The sequence below is a fragment of the Epinephelus fuscoguttatus genome, linkage group LG20 (genome assembly GCF_011397635.1).
Source record: "Epinephelus fuscoguttatus linkage group LG20, E.fuscoguttatus.final_Chr_v1".
Lineage (NCBI taxonomy): Eukaryota > Metazoa > Chordata > Actinopteri > Perciformes > Serranidae > Epinephelus > Epinephelus fuscoguttatus.
Genome location: NC_064771.1, coordinates 37,866,717 through 37,882,827, shown reverse-complemented (window position 1 = coordinate 37,882,827; position 16,111 = coordinate 37,866,717). Strand labels below are relative to the sequence as shown.

Here is a 16,111-nt window from a genome sequence, read left to right as displayed (position 1 = left end):
ATTACGTGCCTTACCCTTATTGATCCCGGATAGTTGAAACTGTCTAGGAGCAGGAGCACAGATGCAAAATACATCCATGAGCAGGAGTCACCGTGGATGCAGGGGTCACTTGCAGGTGCCAGATGGGAGCTTCTCACAAGATTTTGAAGTATCTCGTCTCCTCGTTAAAAAACTACCACGAAAAACAAAAAAAATACCACGAAAAACAGGGCTTTTTTTATTTGTCAAGTTAATGCAATACGCTTCCGTAAATAACATTGAGGACATATAATAAATACAAAAACAGACAAAATAAAATAGCCCCAAACAAATGCACTTGTTACTCCTGTTTGAGTAACATTTTCAGTGCCTTTTCCTTTTTTTTTAATGAAATGAAAAATGAAATAAAGGATTTCCTTGGTATGGAACAATGGGCTTGAGACTGAGAGCTTTGGGGTGCCGTTTGTAAAGTGGCTCACGCTGAAAATAACATCAACATTTTGCCACATTTAGCTTCAAACAATGTTTAAAAAAGTGTTGTGAATTTTTTAACGTCACCTTTTACCACATTTACGGCAATATTTGTTAACTTAGAAATATATTAAATAGTTAAATCTAAATATTAAATGTGGCACCTAAATGATAAATGTTAAATCTAAATATTAAATCTAAATCTAAATCTAAATATTAAATGTGGCACCTAAATGTTAAATCTAAATGCTAAATATTAAATCTAAATCTAAATGTTAAATCTAAATGCTAAATATAAATATAAATGTTAAATCTAAATATTAAATCTAAATGCTAAATCTAAATGTTAAATGTTAAATCTAAATGTTCTGGGTGAAACTAAATATTTAACTAATATGCAAATTCACACTGCTGGTCACCGGAAGTACCAAAATAAAAGCTCGAGATTTACTGTATATTTATATTTAATATTTAGATTTTACATTTAGATTTATATTTAGCATTTAGATTTGACATTTAGATTTAGATTTAGCATTTAGATTTAACATTTAACATTTAGGTGCCACGTTTAATATTTAGATTTAGATTTAACATTTAACATTTAGGTGCCACATTTAATATTTAGATTTAGATTTAGATTTAATATTTAGATTTAACATTTAACATTTAGGTGCCACATTTAATATTTAGATTTAACTATTTAATATATTTCTAAGTTAACAAATATTGCTGTAAATGTGGTAAAAGGTGACGTTAAAAAAATCCACAACACTTTTTTAAACATTGTTTGAAGCTAAATGTGGCAAAATGTTGATGTTATTTTCAGCGTGAGACACTTTACAAGCGGCACCCCATAGAGAGCCACAGACAGAGCAGATAAGTCAGAAGGTGTTGACAGATGGACTGACACGTTGTTATTCCTTTCTTTAGGTTTGCTTACTAAAGCAAGCAACAGTGCATTGTACACAGTAAAGTCAAAAGCTGAGTGTGTGTGAAGGACCATAACAGTGGCACCGGGAAATATCCATCATCAACACTGGGCCCAGCAGACGGCTGAGTGTATAAATGCAGGTTTAAACATGAGTGATGGTCTCTTCCTCCGGCCCACCCTCACACAGCCTCAATCATCTCTGCTCTGTTTATGTTCAAACAGGAAATAGTTTGACCACAACAGTCTCAGTTTGAGTCGCAGATAGTAGATGTGCCTCATTTTTCAACATCCAACTGAAGACTTTCATTTCACAAGTGATGTATCCAGTTTCAGAAAAGCGGTGTTTCTGTGAAATTAGATCACCTCATTACACAATATAATGTGAACCATCTACTCTTCATTAAAGACAGGTCCCTGTAAAACTATAGTATTTTTATATTAAAATATTTCTGATGCTTTCCTGTCCATTTATGTCAAATAAACTGAGGCCAGAATATCATGTGGAACCAAGAGTACTATAAATTTAAATTCTGACTGTTAGGCCTCCAGTCACTGATTCATTAGACAATTATACTCTCAATTATTTGCTTAATAAAAACATCAGAAATTCAGATTCAGATTCAGATTCAGAATACTTTATTAATCCCCAGGGGGAAATTGTTTTTGTTCCAATGCTCCATGCAAAGTAGAAATAGAAATACAGCATGAATGGAAACAAGAGATAAAGATGGAGATATAAATAAGATACTAAAATAGACAATGAAATAAAATAAAATAAAATATTAAAGTAGACATTAAAATAAAATAAAATAAAATAAAATAAAATATTAAAGTAGACATTAAAATAAAATAAAATAAAATATTGAAGTAGACAATAAAATAAAATAAATAATAAAATATTAAAGTAGACATTAAAATAAAATAAAATAAAATATTAAAGTAGACAATAAAATAAAATAAATAATAAAATATTAAAGTAGACAATCTGAAATATATACAATATACAATGAAATGGTTGTAGCATTATAAATGAAATAAGAATGAGTAGTTATATTGTGTGTTTTGTTTTATAAATAGCCAAATGAGTCTGATAATCAAAACAGTGAAGAATGCCCATCAAGGCTCAGTGTGGCACTAAAGCTACTAAAAGTTCAATTACAATGTTATAAAACACATAAAAGTGGAACATTCTCACATTAAATAAGCTGGAAACAGAATATTTGTCACTCTTTGCTTGATAAATGACTTAAACTATTAATTAATAGGATCAATCATTTTCACAAAGGTGTGTTCATTATCAATACACTGGTTTCTCCATCTGTTCCAGACCATACAGCAACATGACGTTCTGCTTGGAGAATATATCTAACTTGTTTGGCTGTTATTACCCGAACTCCAACATTCAGGACTTCTTCCTTCACATCCACTCGTCCTACTTCTTCAACTGCTCCAGAGAGGAGCTGCCTGTGCTCGTGGACGCCCCTCAGTGGCTGGTGATCGTCCTCACTCTCATTCCGGTCAGCCTCATCCCTGTACTGGTTTATCTGGTGGTTTTGAAAAGTAATATTCAAGAGTGAGTCATGTCAGACCTGCGTCATGTAAACCTCGTGTTACAGAGTGTGTTATATACGAGAATATGCTCTAGACAGTGCTGTATATATTGTATAACCAGTCTGGTAGGAAGTTAGAAGATGAGTAAATTATGAAGTTGTAAAATGAGGACAACATTCATAAATTCAAATGTGGGTGAAATGAATCTCCAGAAATGTGAAGTTTTTTACTTTTATACATTTTTTATATGTGATTAACTAAATATTAAAGGTATAGTTCAACATTTTGGTAAATAAACTTATTTGCTTCATTTTTATACTACAGTATCTTCCATTTAAAGGTGGGGTAAGCAGAAATCTAGAAAGGAAAACAAAAAAAAATACACTATGCTCCTGCAGCTCTCTTGTCTCTGTCCCAAGCCCCTCCCACCAGACGACCACAGTCATATGCACACACTAAATACAGTAACCCGATGCTTCTAATGCATGGATTTATTTTATTTTATTGTGGAGCTGCACTCAGCCCCTCCTTGTCCTGCTCACTCTCTATTTATCAATCCAATAAGATTTGCCAGCTCGCCACAACACTGTCTCTCCGCCTCGCTCCCCGCCTCTGTGGACTGTTTCCCTGGGTGGAGAGCAGGCAGCAGCTCTGGAGATGGATCTTTAGTCTGCACCTTAAATTCAGCCAGCGCAAACCCACCCCAGCACCTGATGTCACAGCGGGCTGGTGGCCAGCGGCAGCACCAGGTCTAACCTGTGTAACAGCAGCAACAGAAAGTTTGCTGATCCAGCAAGGGGCCAAGGCTGTCGAGTTCCCCGCAGTACGAGTTTGCACTGGCTGAATTTGGATGCTGCAGCTGCTGACTGGAGATCAGTCTCCAGAGCTGCTACCCACTCTCCTTCCGGCATAGTGGTCTGTTTGTGTGGAGGACACTGTGATGTGAGGCTCTAGCTAACGTTAGCTACATAATCGTGACCTTGAAGCTGCAGCCATGAGTCTTTAGCTCTGGTTAGCAGAAGGCTTAACAATGAGCAACGTTTTCTCCCCATCTCTGAAACACTCCGCTGATACTGACACATTTTGGCCCAACCCCAATACCCCCCTTGCCCACTACCCCTTGGCCCTCAAACTGAAGCAACGAGGGGCAGAGGTAGAAATCTTTCCCTAGGAATTGGGACACCACTCTCTACGTCACCGCATCAGTTACATTCACGCATACGTAACTATTTTAAACAGGAAGCTGCGAGCCATCTACATTTCCAACCAGCATCTACAATGGAGTCTCCAGTTGAGTTCATCCTACCGATCACGTTTGCCGCATTCATCATGCTTCATTTGATGAACGACAGGGCACTTTAGCTAGCTAGCTAACAAGCTAACATTACAAGGCAGCATAGTTATACTAGCTGGCGTGTTATCATAATGTGAAAAATCCGACAATTTTGCAGAACAGGACAGATGACAGACACCAGATAGTGCGAGCTAGCTAGCTAGCTAACAAGCAACCTGACGACGGTAACGTTAGCTACGTATGAACTTTTTTCCCCATCTCTTGCTCGGTGGTAGCCATGGCGACGTCTACCCCTCACTGGCAAGCCAGCATCTGGAATCCCTTGCTCCAAAGGGCTAGTTTCATGCCCACTACCCCTACACGCAAAAAGGAATTGGGACACCACTACCCCTCAAGGGAACGCGCAAATGTAGGGGCAGGGCCTTTGTGTTCTGTATATTGTCAGACTGTCCTGTAGGGTTCAGTCACACATGAGTGAATGCAGGCGAGTGACCATAGCCTGCCGAGGTGATTAAGTGCGCACTGCCAATTGTGACACACAGGGAAAGCTAGCTTGCTAATAAATACCAATAAACATGATTTGGAGAGACTCTCTTTTTTTATAACTCTGTCTACCTTTATCGAGTTGCTTTGCAGTGTAGGCAGTTGTTGCCAATACTGGAACAGCAACTTTCTCTGCAAGATTATCTGCTATGAATCAGGCTTTCACCATCTGAAGGGACGTGCACACACATCTGCATTTGTCGAACAGCCAATAGGAACGCCCTCTCTCTCTGAAATGTCTTGTGAGAGGAGGTGCACAAGTGTAGGTTTCTCTCAGACTGCTTGAACTACAATATGCTGAAAGTTTATTATGGGATTTTTGCCCAGTGACACTAAGATAAAACTCCCCACCCCATCTTTAAATCTGAATCTAAACCCAGCAGTGGGTTAGTTTGTCTTAAGGAACAGGGGTAAAGCAAGCCTGGCTCTATAGGGAAAGGTAACAAAATCTGCCCCTCTAAAGTTAACTAATTAACACTTTTTATCTTGAGTGCAGTTATCTGTGGGATAATCGAGGAAGTCAGCAGAGTCACATAACTCCCCATGAACCCAAAACCTCATTTCACGTCATTTCTTCTCTTAACTCAAAGTTGAAAGAGCTCTATTGTCTAAAATATTATTCAGCTGAATCATTAATGTTTGTCTTCGCTGGAAATATGTGGCGTCAGGATGTAAACACACTCAAACACTGTGAATCAGAGCTTTAATCTCATAAACACGGTGTTTTCAAACTTGGTATTCTGGAGTGGAGCAAAAACAGGAAGAGATACTTCACTGTCCTCGTACTTCTGACAACAATGTACTATACATACCGACACAGGCCGGCTGAGTCACATCTCTGTCAGATCACCTGTGAACTGCTATTTTCAGTAAATAAAGTCTGGAGTGTATTTTTTCATATGATGCTCACCCTTTGTTTTAAATGTATATCTGTGCATTTATAACAGTTTTAAACACTTTTTGTTGGCAGTGTGTCACTTGCTAATGACAGGATGATTTTTTTTTAATGTTAAGTTAAGTCAGTTCCTTTACATGCAACTTTTTCCATACCTTTATAATATGAATTTATTATTTTAGATATAAATAAATCTTTACTACATACAACATGTTTTGTCCCTTATCTCAAGAAATGTGTCACTGTATATTTTGCAAGTTGCTGATGATTTGTCACCTCAGATCAGCTCATTATCGGACTGGAACTCTGAGACCAGTTGCATAAAGCACCTAGAGTTAAAATTTTCCTTTTAATCCGAATTAAGGTTTCCTTTAAATAAAATCAGCTGCACAAAACATCCTTAAATCTAAAGATTTCCTTAAGTTTTTCTCCTTTTCTTGGTCTTATACTTAAGAAATTGCTTAAAGTTTGTTAAACTGTGGCACAGAGCACCTTAACAACCAAAGTAAGGAAGGAACCAACTGAAGGTGTCCTGAGAAGAGTGTTCCACAACTGGAAGAACCCGAAGGACATCCTTAATGGTGAGCAACTGATTTTGCACTATAGTTTTGAGGAGGTCAATTTAAGAATTGGAGTTGGATCACTCAACTTTCTGAAGTTGCGCTCTTCCAGCCCTGTCACAACTAATGATTGCTTTGCGCTTTTACACAACGGGATCTTTCCAAATCAGTTATTGGCAAGGTATTTCATGTACAAAAGTCAACTGTGTGTCGGTTTCAAACACCCTCACCTGTCTGTGAACATTGTTATGAAGTGCCCGTCCCAACAAGAGAAGGATGAGATAGCGGCACACTTCTCTGATGTTGCGGCTTCCCTAAAGTGTCCATGATAAGAGTAGAACTTTACTGCTGTAAAATCTCGTTCAGTGCAGTTAATTTCTTCTCGTCTTTCCTTGACTAAGGAAACCTTTTAAGAGATTTCCCCAATCCCAAATGGATCCCTTACAGACTCGTTGACTCAAGCCCTAAGAGTTTAAGAGCTAACCTGACGGAGAATTGGGACCCCACTTCCCCTCACGTGAATGTGCAAAACCAAGGGGAAGGGCCAAGACAAGGGCTAAGGGGAAGAAATGGAATTGGTCCTAGGTCTATAAGGGCTTAGGGCTTGAGTCAACAAGTCTGTAAGGGATCCATTTGGGATTGGTGGATTGTGCGCAACACTCTTAATTAATTTCCTCAGGTAAGGAAAAACTAAACCTTAAGTGTCAAACTTAAGGTGCTTTGTGCTCCCGGCCTCCGGAACTTATGATACTTGCTCCAATAATTGGCTTAAGGCAAAAACACACCAGTGGTGAACGGGGGTGTGAAAAAATATGCCGCTGTTATTTTCAATGTATATCCATACACAGGCAGCATGATAGACACACATCAGCGCTCCTGGATGTGCCACCCTGTGCATTTTCGCCCACTCGCTCTCTGCTTGTACAAACCAGCTCCCATAGCAGCTCTTTTCTCAGCTCCTGTGGCAGCTCGGCTCCTCTCCCGACCACTGATGTATAAAGAGAATTCTGACGCTGTCTCTGTGTCTCATGTGTGACAAATGATGAGTGAGGAGAGACTCATTGTTGAGATCAAGAAATATTCTGGGCTAATCGACCCACAATCCAGACAATACAAAGACAATGGCCAAAACGACACTTCCTGACGAGTCATAGCTCTGGACATCGGCTCTCCAGGTGAGAAATCAAGTTTAATTATAGCTGCTGCGCAGTGATGGGTCGGGTCCGGGCATTTTTAGGCAATTCTGAGCAACAAGCAGAAGAATTGGAAGACATTTAGGAATTTAGCAACACAATCTGCCTTTTGCATCAGCTGAGGCTTGAACTCACAACCTCTGAGACTAAGAATCAATTTCTATCTCACTGAGCTAATTAGTCAGTGACAATTCACGTGTAGCTTCACAAACTGACTAAGCCAGACGTGCAGGTTTAGCAGCCGTCCATGCATGGAAAAGCAGATTTCAAACCACTGTAAAAAATTCAGTTATCGAAACAAAAACCTGAAAATACACATATTGCATCTAGTCAGCATGGAGATGTTGGTAATTTGTTTGTAACAATGATTGATTTGCTCCATAAGTGAAAAACTGATGTTTAAAATTGCCATTTTTACATTGACTCCAATTGTTCACATTAGAGCAAAATTCAAAATGCTGTCAAAAATTCAGTTTTTGAGATGAAATTCTGAAACTTGCCACACATCATCTACCATGACTCTAGAATTTTGTCTTTTTTTCATGAACATTGAAGATTCATTTAGCAAGAATTTGCATGTATATGTTTACAGTACTGTTTACAGTCAAACACTTTGATGCACTGTAGGCTCAATTTTTGATAAATCAAAAATCTGTGAGGATAGTTTGTGTAGGACAGTCTGAAGATGCTCTGTAGCAAGTTTGGTGTCAACTGAGCAAAAACTGTGGGAGGAGATAGGTTTAACAAGTTTTACAGTTTTTGAAAAAAACAGAGTGATGAACTTCATAATTTTTAATAGGTTTAAATGTACAAAAGTTTCTTCAGTATTGGGGCTACAGTTTGATCAAAGTTGTGAAGTTGTAGCACGTATGGTTGATTTGTTATTAAGTTTTGAACTTTAGACGCTTGCTGTAGCGCCACCATCAGGACTATTGGCTTGAGTTTACAGCTGAGGATATCTGGCATGAGACTGGACCTTTGTGCAAAGTTTGTGGAGTTTTCACCCATGGGAAGTATGATTTCCTCTGAAGAAGAAGAAGAAGAAGAAGAAGAAGAAGAATACCTAGGATTACAACAGTGTCCTGGCAGCTTAGCTCTACACACGTGATTTTAAGCTAACGCAGAGGTGGAAGACCTTTCAGTAGAAGTAGTAATAACTTTGTGTGGTGGTCTGTTGACTAGTTTTCTTACTTGTATATCGTACCACAGCCCTCCTCTCTCTCTCGAACTTCAAATTCAGGCTTGGAGCTTATTTATATAGCTTATACTGTAGCTGGATTCTGTATGTTGGGAACTTATTTCTCCAGGCGTCTCATTTATAAACACTGCGTTCGCACAAAACGAGGCCTGGAAGAGGCGTACGCCACTTCCCACGCAATACTTGTGATCTATAAGACCAGACTTGATGGAGATGGAGAAACTTTGACACATGCTTATGAACATTCTGGAGAGGAGAAATTAGTGACGCAGAAGGTGAGGTGGAAGCCTGTCGAATATTTTTTGGTGCACGCCATTTTTGACTTTGTACGCACATTTTTAGTACAGATCCTACGCATTGTTTTATAAATGAGGCCCCTGGTGTTCTGTAGCAGTTGCATGCTATGCTTGTATTTTTATGTTTGCTGTGTTGTTTTTTTTCCCGCTCATTATTCTTTATGCACGGACAGTTAATGCACGCAAAGCTGCAAAGAGCTGCAGACATGGTGAGTGAGACATGCACATGCCTGTAAACAACAAGGTGTCATGGTGTGAAGCTTTTCTAAGAAAACACCGCTCACTTAAATCTGCTGTGCTTCCTGCTAGTAATGTGTGTGTGTGTGTGTGTGTGTGTGTGAGGACCAACCTGAGTTTCAGCCTTTGAGTGATGACATTTTTTTCCAGTCGTTGCTCATGTCTTCACAGGGCTGTTCGGGGGGTTAAGATCAGAGTATGGTTTAGGTCAGAGGTTAGATAACACTGAGAGTCCTCACATGTGTAGAAACACAGGCTGATCTGCTGAGATAATGGCCCTCTGATGCTGATGGTGCCTCACTGGTGGTAAGAGGTGCTGAAGATAAAAGAACGGAGGAATCATTAGCACAGAGTGTCACTAACAGTGTCTGTTTTTGTCCTCTGTATGCACCGCAGTGAGTCGTAAACACACACACACACACACACACACACACACACACACAGTTAATTTGCTTCAGCCAGGTCAACTCAGAGTAAAAGCATTATTTCCGTCTTCACACCTACTCCACCCAGGGACACACACTCGACCAGCCCTCCAGTTTCTAGTCACTCAAGCATGATTTCTTCTTCATCCCGTGTGAAACTTCACAGTGAGATCTGGTGAAACACAGCTGACCATCGACACAAAGTTCCACTTGTTTTAATGTAGTGATTTATGTGCTCCCTCGTGGGGCCTGTAACTGAAACAATGACGAGCAGTTAACACCAGATAACCTTTCAGAAAGGCTAAAACGACTGCAGTGAGGACTTTGAGTGTATTCTTGTACCTGTGTTGGGTTTCAGTTTAAACTAAAGGAGCCAGAGCTGCCATGAACTGATGCATTTGGTTTAAAGTGTTCCACAGTCAGGAGACAGAGGCTGTTAGAACAATGATGGTCTGCATTTCCTTTCTCCCACGTATCAGTGACGACGTGTTTGTTCAACGCAGATCTCTGCAGCTTCTCAGGGACGAATCTCGCAGCAGAGAAAGAGCATTGTCTCTCTTATCTCACACACTCTGTTGTTACTAGATGTCCTGCTGTTAGCAGCACGCTTTGGCATTTCACCGTCTCACGACAATCACACACTGACTCTAATAAACATCTGAGACTCAAAGAAAGTCTCTTGTGTTTTTAGGTAAATTAAATATATTGTCAGTGCTCCAGGAGATTTATGTTTGCCCTAATGTTAAATAAGTGTCCAATGAGATTCTTCAAATGGCCAAAAGCATGGGGACACTCAGGCTTTATATCTGAACATAATATTTGAACATTTCATTCCCAAGTCACACCGAATGGCAAGCCAAAATCTCAAGGCACACCTGTTTTTATATCTGTGCACAACAGCTTCTGTAACATGTGTTATCACTCTGATCACGACACAAGACAACACGAGGGAGCTTTGGTGACACTGTCCACTGTTTTATTTCTCTTTTCTTTGGGTCGTAGGTCGTCTTTGCTGGTGCCTTGTTGTAATTTGCTCCGTACAATAAAGCAATCCATCGTCCCACTCATGGCTTTTCTCCTTTCAGTTGTTAAGAAGGATAGTCGGCACACTTGATGCTCCCAGTTCACGTGCATTCATTTAGCACGTCCCAAAAATACTGCGTCTGATGTTTCGAGCCAAACGCTCGACATACATCTAGGACGCCATTTTAGGGACGTCAGCGGGGTCACATGATGGGTCACATGATCAAAGATAACTGAAAGACAGTGAAAAATATTCACAGTGACAATGAATAATACATATACAAAAATATATACAACAATCTCTATACCAGACCAAGAAATGACAAAGAAATGAACCCCATTTTTTAAACTAAATTAAATTACATTTTGCAACATGCCTCTTTAATAAGAAATGGGTGCCCACAACATACTGATACAGTCAATTAAAAATTCATTCATAACTTTTTGTATAGGTCCAGATGAATATTGTAATAATGATGTGTGGTTATCACAAATCCCACGGCACACCATTTGATGAAACACTGATGCAGGGTCTGGCTCACAGTCGGTGTTCGAGTTGTTCCACACCCAACTGGTGAAATCATTTCTTTATGAGTGCGACATTATGTGTGAGGGCATTCTCATATTTAAATGCAGAAAAGTCAAACACTAACTGTCGTTACAAAGCTGGAAACACACACACATCAACTGAAACTATTTTGGCTTTTGGCCTCTCAGTATGAAGCAGTGTCTTCTTGCAGCGCGCTCGCCAGAATAAATGGTGGCGCCGTCCTTTTCTGCAGACAACAGATATGTTACATTTGCATGTTACAAAGCAGATACGGTGAAACTTCACATTTCTTTATGTTTCAACGGCACTGTGGTTAATGTGGTTATGTTTAGGCACAACCTCCCTCTCTGGACTCATCACTGCACTCTCACACTCGAACGCCCCGACTTTTCAAAACCACACAAATAGTGATGCCATCAAATGTCACGTTCAGATTCTAAACAACAACTCCACCCCTACACGTCCTGCTCTACTTCCAAGTCACAACACAAGATGCCAACACATCACTAGATCACTTTCACATGTTCTTATTCCTGTAGCGCCTCACAGAAACAGCTACAGTCAGACATCATTTGTCTCACTCTCACACTGAACTCTGGAACGAGATCCCACACTACATCAGAGCAATAACATTGATTACACATTTTAAGATCTAATTTATTTATTTCAAATATTAAGAAATGACAATAATAAAATAAAAATTAATTTCCTACAATATAAGAATATATTGTAGGGAAGGAAACCTACAAAACAGAGACAAACACGAGAAACATAAATTAACAAACTCCCAAACGAAGCCAATCCATCGCTAATGAAACTATGACATGAACACACTCTTCTCACCATCACACACACATTTACACCACTGCGCCTCTCGATACCTGAGAACCAGTATTAGCCTACAACGTGTATACAACACATAGGAAAACATGAATTGAGAATACCGACTATCTGATGGAAGGACACACCTGTAACCACTGATTTACATCTCATTTCACTCCACGTCAGCCCTCTGCTCTGCTTCTTCTGTGTAGCTTCCTGTTCTGCTGTTTTGCCTCTGTTGATTGTTTCTGTTTTTATTTTGTATTGTAATTATACATCTCTGTCACACCAAATGCCCCTGGTGCCCTGGACGCTCTCATGGCCTGTCTCACTGACAGTAATGTACGGATGAGTCAAAACTTTTTAAAGCTAAATGAGGACAAATCTGAGACTCTTTTAATCGGACCAAAGGCAGCAAGAGAAAAAAAAACTGCACTCAGTGTTTGGTGGCCTCAGCAAGCGCATTAAAACTGATGTTACTAACCTGGGAGTGATTTTAGATGCTGATTTAAATTTTAATTCTCATTTTAACAAGGTCATTAAAGCATCCTTTTTTCATGTCCGGAACATTGCTAAGGTCAGACCCAGAAAGATGCCGAAGCACTACTCATGCTTTTATCACCAGCTGCTTGGTGGTGCAGCTCCCTTTTCACCAGACTACCCAAAAAAATCAACAAGGACACATTCACACTGGCGCTATTTGGTTCGCTTTAAACGAACCCTGGTCCCCTTGAAAAATGGGGGTCTCGGTTCAATTGCAAGTGAACCCTGGTGCGATGCGCTTACAGTGGGAAATACAAACAGACTATCCAGCAAACCAAAGAGAGGAAGTGAACCAAAGAGAGGAAGTGAACCAAAGAGAGGAAGTGACTTAGAGCGCAGTGCATTTTGGGTAGAAAAAAAAAACAAAGCCAACAGTGCGAACGGGGAGAAGCAGAGGTAAAAAAAGAAAAAGTTGGAAAATGTCTCGTGGGCAGACGCGGAGTAGTGAGGAGGTGCTTACTGATACATGGTCAGAGGACGATATATCGTGGTTGCTTGTGGCCAATCGATGACTCGGGTTCTTCCTCATGAAAAAAACTTCCTGGTCAGTGGTCATTGCGGGCAACACCGCCCTCAAATGAGCAGCTGTTGTAACTACGTGACGTTGTCCAGGCGGTTTGTTTCGCAGTGTGAAAGTGAACCGAACCGACTGAAGGTGCGAAATTTTTCTGCATTCCCCGCCCAATCAAATCGAGTCCCCCGCACTATCCTGGTGTGAATGCACCCTAAAACAAGGAAAATAAATCACATGACCCCGCTGCTAAAGTCACTACACCTGAATCTTTTAGAACTGATTTTAAAGTTGTTTTACTTGTTCATAAAGCTTTAAATGACCTCGCCCCTCCATACATCAGAGATTCTCTGTCGTTTTATGTTCCAGTTAGATCACTGAGGTCCTCCGCTGCTTTACTTTTAAATGTTCTGCTACTTGTTACCTCTGGATATGAGAACACTCTCTCTGTATTTTTAAATGTAAATTAAAGACCTATCTTTTTAATCTGGCTTTTAATGTGGGGTAACATTACAATCTTGATTTTTAGGTTTTAAACACTGATTTTTACCTACTTTATTTCTCCTGTTCATTTTTATTCCATTTTACTTATGTATTTTTATTCTACAGAGTTTTAATCATATTTTTGTTAGTTTGTTCTGTTTCAGTCGGTTTGCTTTTTCAATATTTTATTGTCTTGTGTCTGTGTCATTCCAATTTTGCCATATGAACTTTTTTGAAGGGGGCCAGATAAAATAATGTGAAAGTGCCTGGGGGCCAACTGATTCTCGCATCAAATGTTGTTTTTTTTTGTTTTTTTTAAAAATGAGACAAATGCAACTATTTTTATCTTTTAATGATTTATTACTGCTTGATGCCTGTCTGCAAACTGTATGATGGTCCTATCATTGTGAGGTGAAGGGTAAAAATGCAAAGTGATCTTGCTTGATTAACCATTATTGTGCAAAGGGCCACATATGTTATATATTGAAAGTCAAGCCGAGGGCCGATTAAAATTGGTCTGCGGGCCACAATTGGCTCCCGGGCCAGACTTTGGACTTGCCTGCATTAGAGGAACCTGCTGGAAACCAGTCTTTACCTGAGGCAGGGCAGTTTTAACTGTAACACTTAATGTTACTTCAAATTACCTTCCTGTATTCATAAATGAAATGAAATGTGGAGAGGTGTGTCCACATACTTCTGGCCAGATAGCTGCATAGTGCAAAAGGACACATCGCCACCTGCTGGTTCAAATGAGGTAAAAGAAAGTTATCACTGTTTTCAGACTACAGGTTTAAATTCAAAGTTTGGATTGTGAAACTTTTCCACAGCAACACACAGAAATAATGAATTCAGTCAGAAACTCAGCGTGTGGTTAAGAAGCCAAACACACACACAGCTGGGCCTCAGGGACTATTGTTAGGTGACAGATAAGGTGACATCAAACAGAATGGGCCATTATTAGAGACTCTCCACCTACTGGAGGTGAAGCAGCAGGAGGTGAGGGGGCTATAAAGGAGAACGTCCTGCTGCTTCAATGAAACCACCACCAGGACGGGACACACACACGTTACAGACATCAGACTCTGCAGCAGATGCTCACTGAGGTAAGACACAACATGATATCAGCAGCACTTTGTTCGCAGTGACAGAGGACGTATTTACATCTTTTTCTAACATGAAGTACTGCAGGAGAAATTATACTGAGTGTCCAAGTTTCAGAGTGTGTGTTCAGTGTGTGTTCAGTGTGTGTTCACTGAGATCTCTTATTTAAGAGGAGCAACACCAACACAAGAGAAGGCTGTTTACATGACTTTACTGATGTAGACGTACATGTGTTAAAACATATTTATGAGTTCTCATTTAGAGCTATTGGTAACATTGATCGGCTTATTTGGACCTAATATTATTATTATTATTATTAAATGCATAATCAGCTAAATGCACGTTAACACATCTTCAGTATTTAGATCTAGAACTGTGCTTCACATTTTATAAGACTGATAACTATACGTACTGTATTAATGTGAAATATTTAAAGTTACTATAATAGCAGTTACATAAAATGGAAACACTCCAGTACACATACCGAACTGTGCTGAGGTGCAGCTCCTCAGTAAATGCACTTATGTACAATAATAATAATAATAATGAAGATGCATTTTATTTAAAGGCGCCTTTCAAAGCACTCAAACACACCTCACAAGACACAGTTAAAAAAAAAAAAACCTAATATCTATATCCACAGATTATAAAATTAAACAGTTCAGTTATATTGTTGTACATCTTTAACAAATGTATGTAACTTCTTAGTCTGGAACTTTTATTCAGTCATGAAAATTGTTTTTATCCTTTTATTTTGATGTATGATTGTTGTTATTTAATAAGGGAGGATGTGTTCATGAGACATTTTTGGCTTCTAACCTGCACAACCTTTTATCTTTTCATTTCCTGTATTTTCTGTACATGCACAGTATGTGCAAATAAACTACACTAAACAAGTTGATAAATTAAGTCAGACTGAGGCAGCTTGAAGAGGTGTGCTTTCAGACGGGATCTGAAGGTGCAAAGGTGAATCAATACTGTGAGCGTCATGTTGGAGAGAGCTCCAGAGGCGGGGACAGAACAGCTGAAGGATCTAGAGCCCATGGCGGTCAGGAGGGCAGATGGTGATGTGAGCTGGACTGCAGAGTACAGGAGGATGTGTAGATATGAAGGAGTTCAGACAGGTGATGAAGGGCCTTAAAGGGATAGTGCACCCAAAAATGTAAACTCAGCCATTATCTACTCACCCATATGCCGAGGGAGGCTCAGGTGAAGTTTTAGAGTCCTCACATCACTTGCAGAGATCCAAGGGGAGAGGAGGTAGCAACACAACTCCACCTAATGGAGGCTGACGGCGCCCCAGATTCAAACGTCCAAAAACACATCATTGAAACCACAAAATATCTCCATACTGCTCGTCTACACTACATTACATGTGAGCGCGGTGCCCAGAGAGGCAGTCAGAGCTACAGGCTACAATGAGGCTAAAAACAGAGTTCAAATGAGGTTTTTCCAAACAACTTTTTATGTCGGGGCTTCAGGACACTTGGATCACTACGGACGAG

At 39.7% G+C, this 16,111-nt stretch overlaps 1 protein-coding gene and 1 long non-coding RNA gene across 2 annotated transcripts in view; one reads left to right on the top strand and one right to left on the bottom strand.

Moving 5' to 3' along the window:
* Positions 1 to 5,667, top strand: part of LOC125880692 (uncharacterized) — a 17,743-nt gene extending 12,076 nt beyond the window's left edge. The window contains exon 5 of the mRNA XM_049563399.1: positions 2,709 to 5,667. Coding sequence (XP_049419356.1) covers positions 2,709 to 2,958 — 250 coding nt within the window. The 3' untranslated portion in view covers positions 2,959 to 5,667. The remainder of the gene's footprint in view (positions 1 to 2,708) is intronic.
* Positions 2,811 to 16,111, bottom strand: LOC125880707 (uncharacterized). The gene is made up of 3 exons (XR_007448140.1): positions 9,916 to 16,111; positions 9,261 to 9,828; positions 2,811 to 2,925 (listed from the first exon to the last, which is right to left on the bottom strand). It is a non-coding gene; the product is annotated as an uncharacterized LOC125880707 (long non-coding RNA).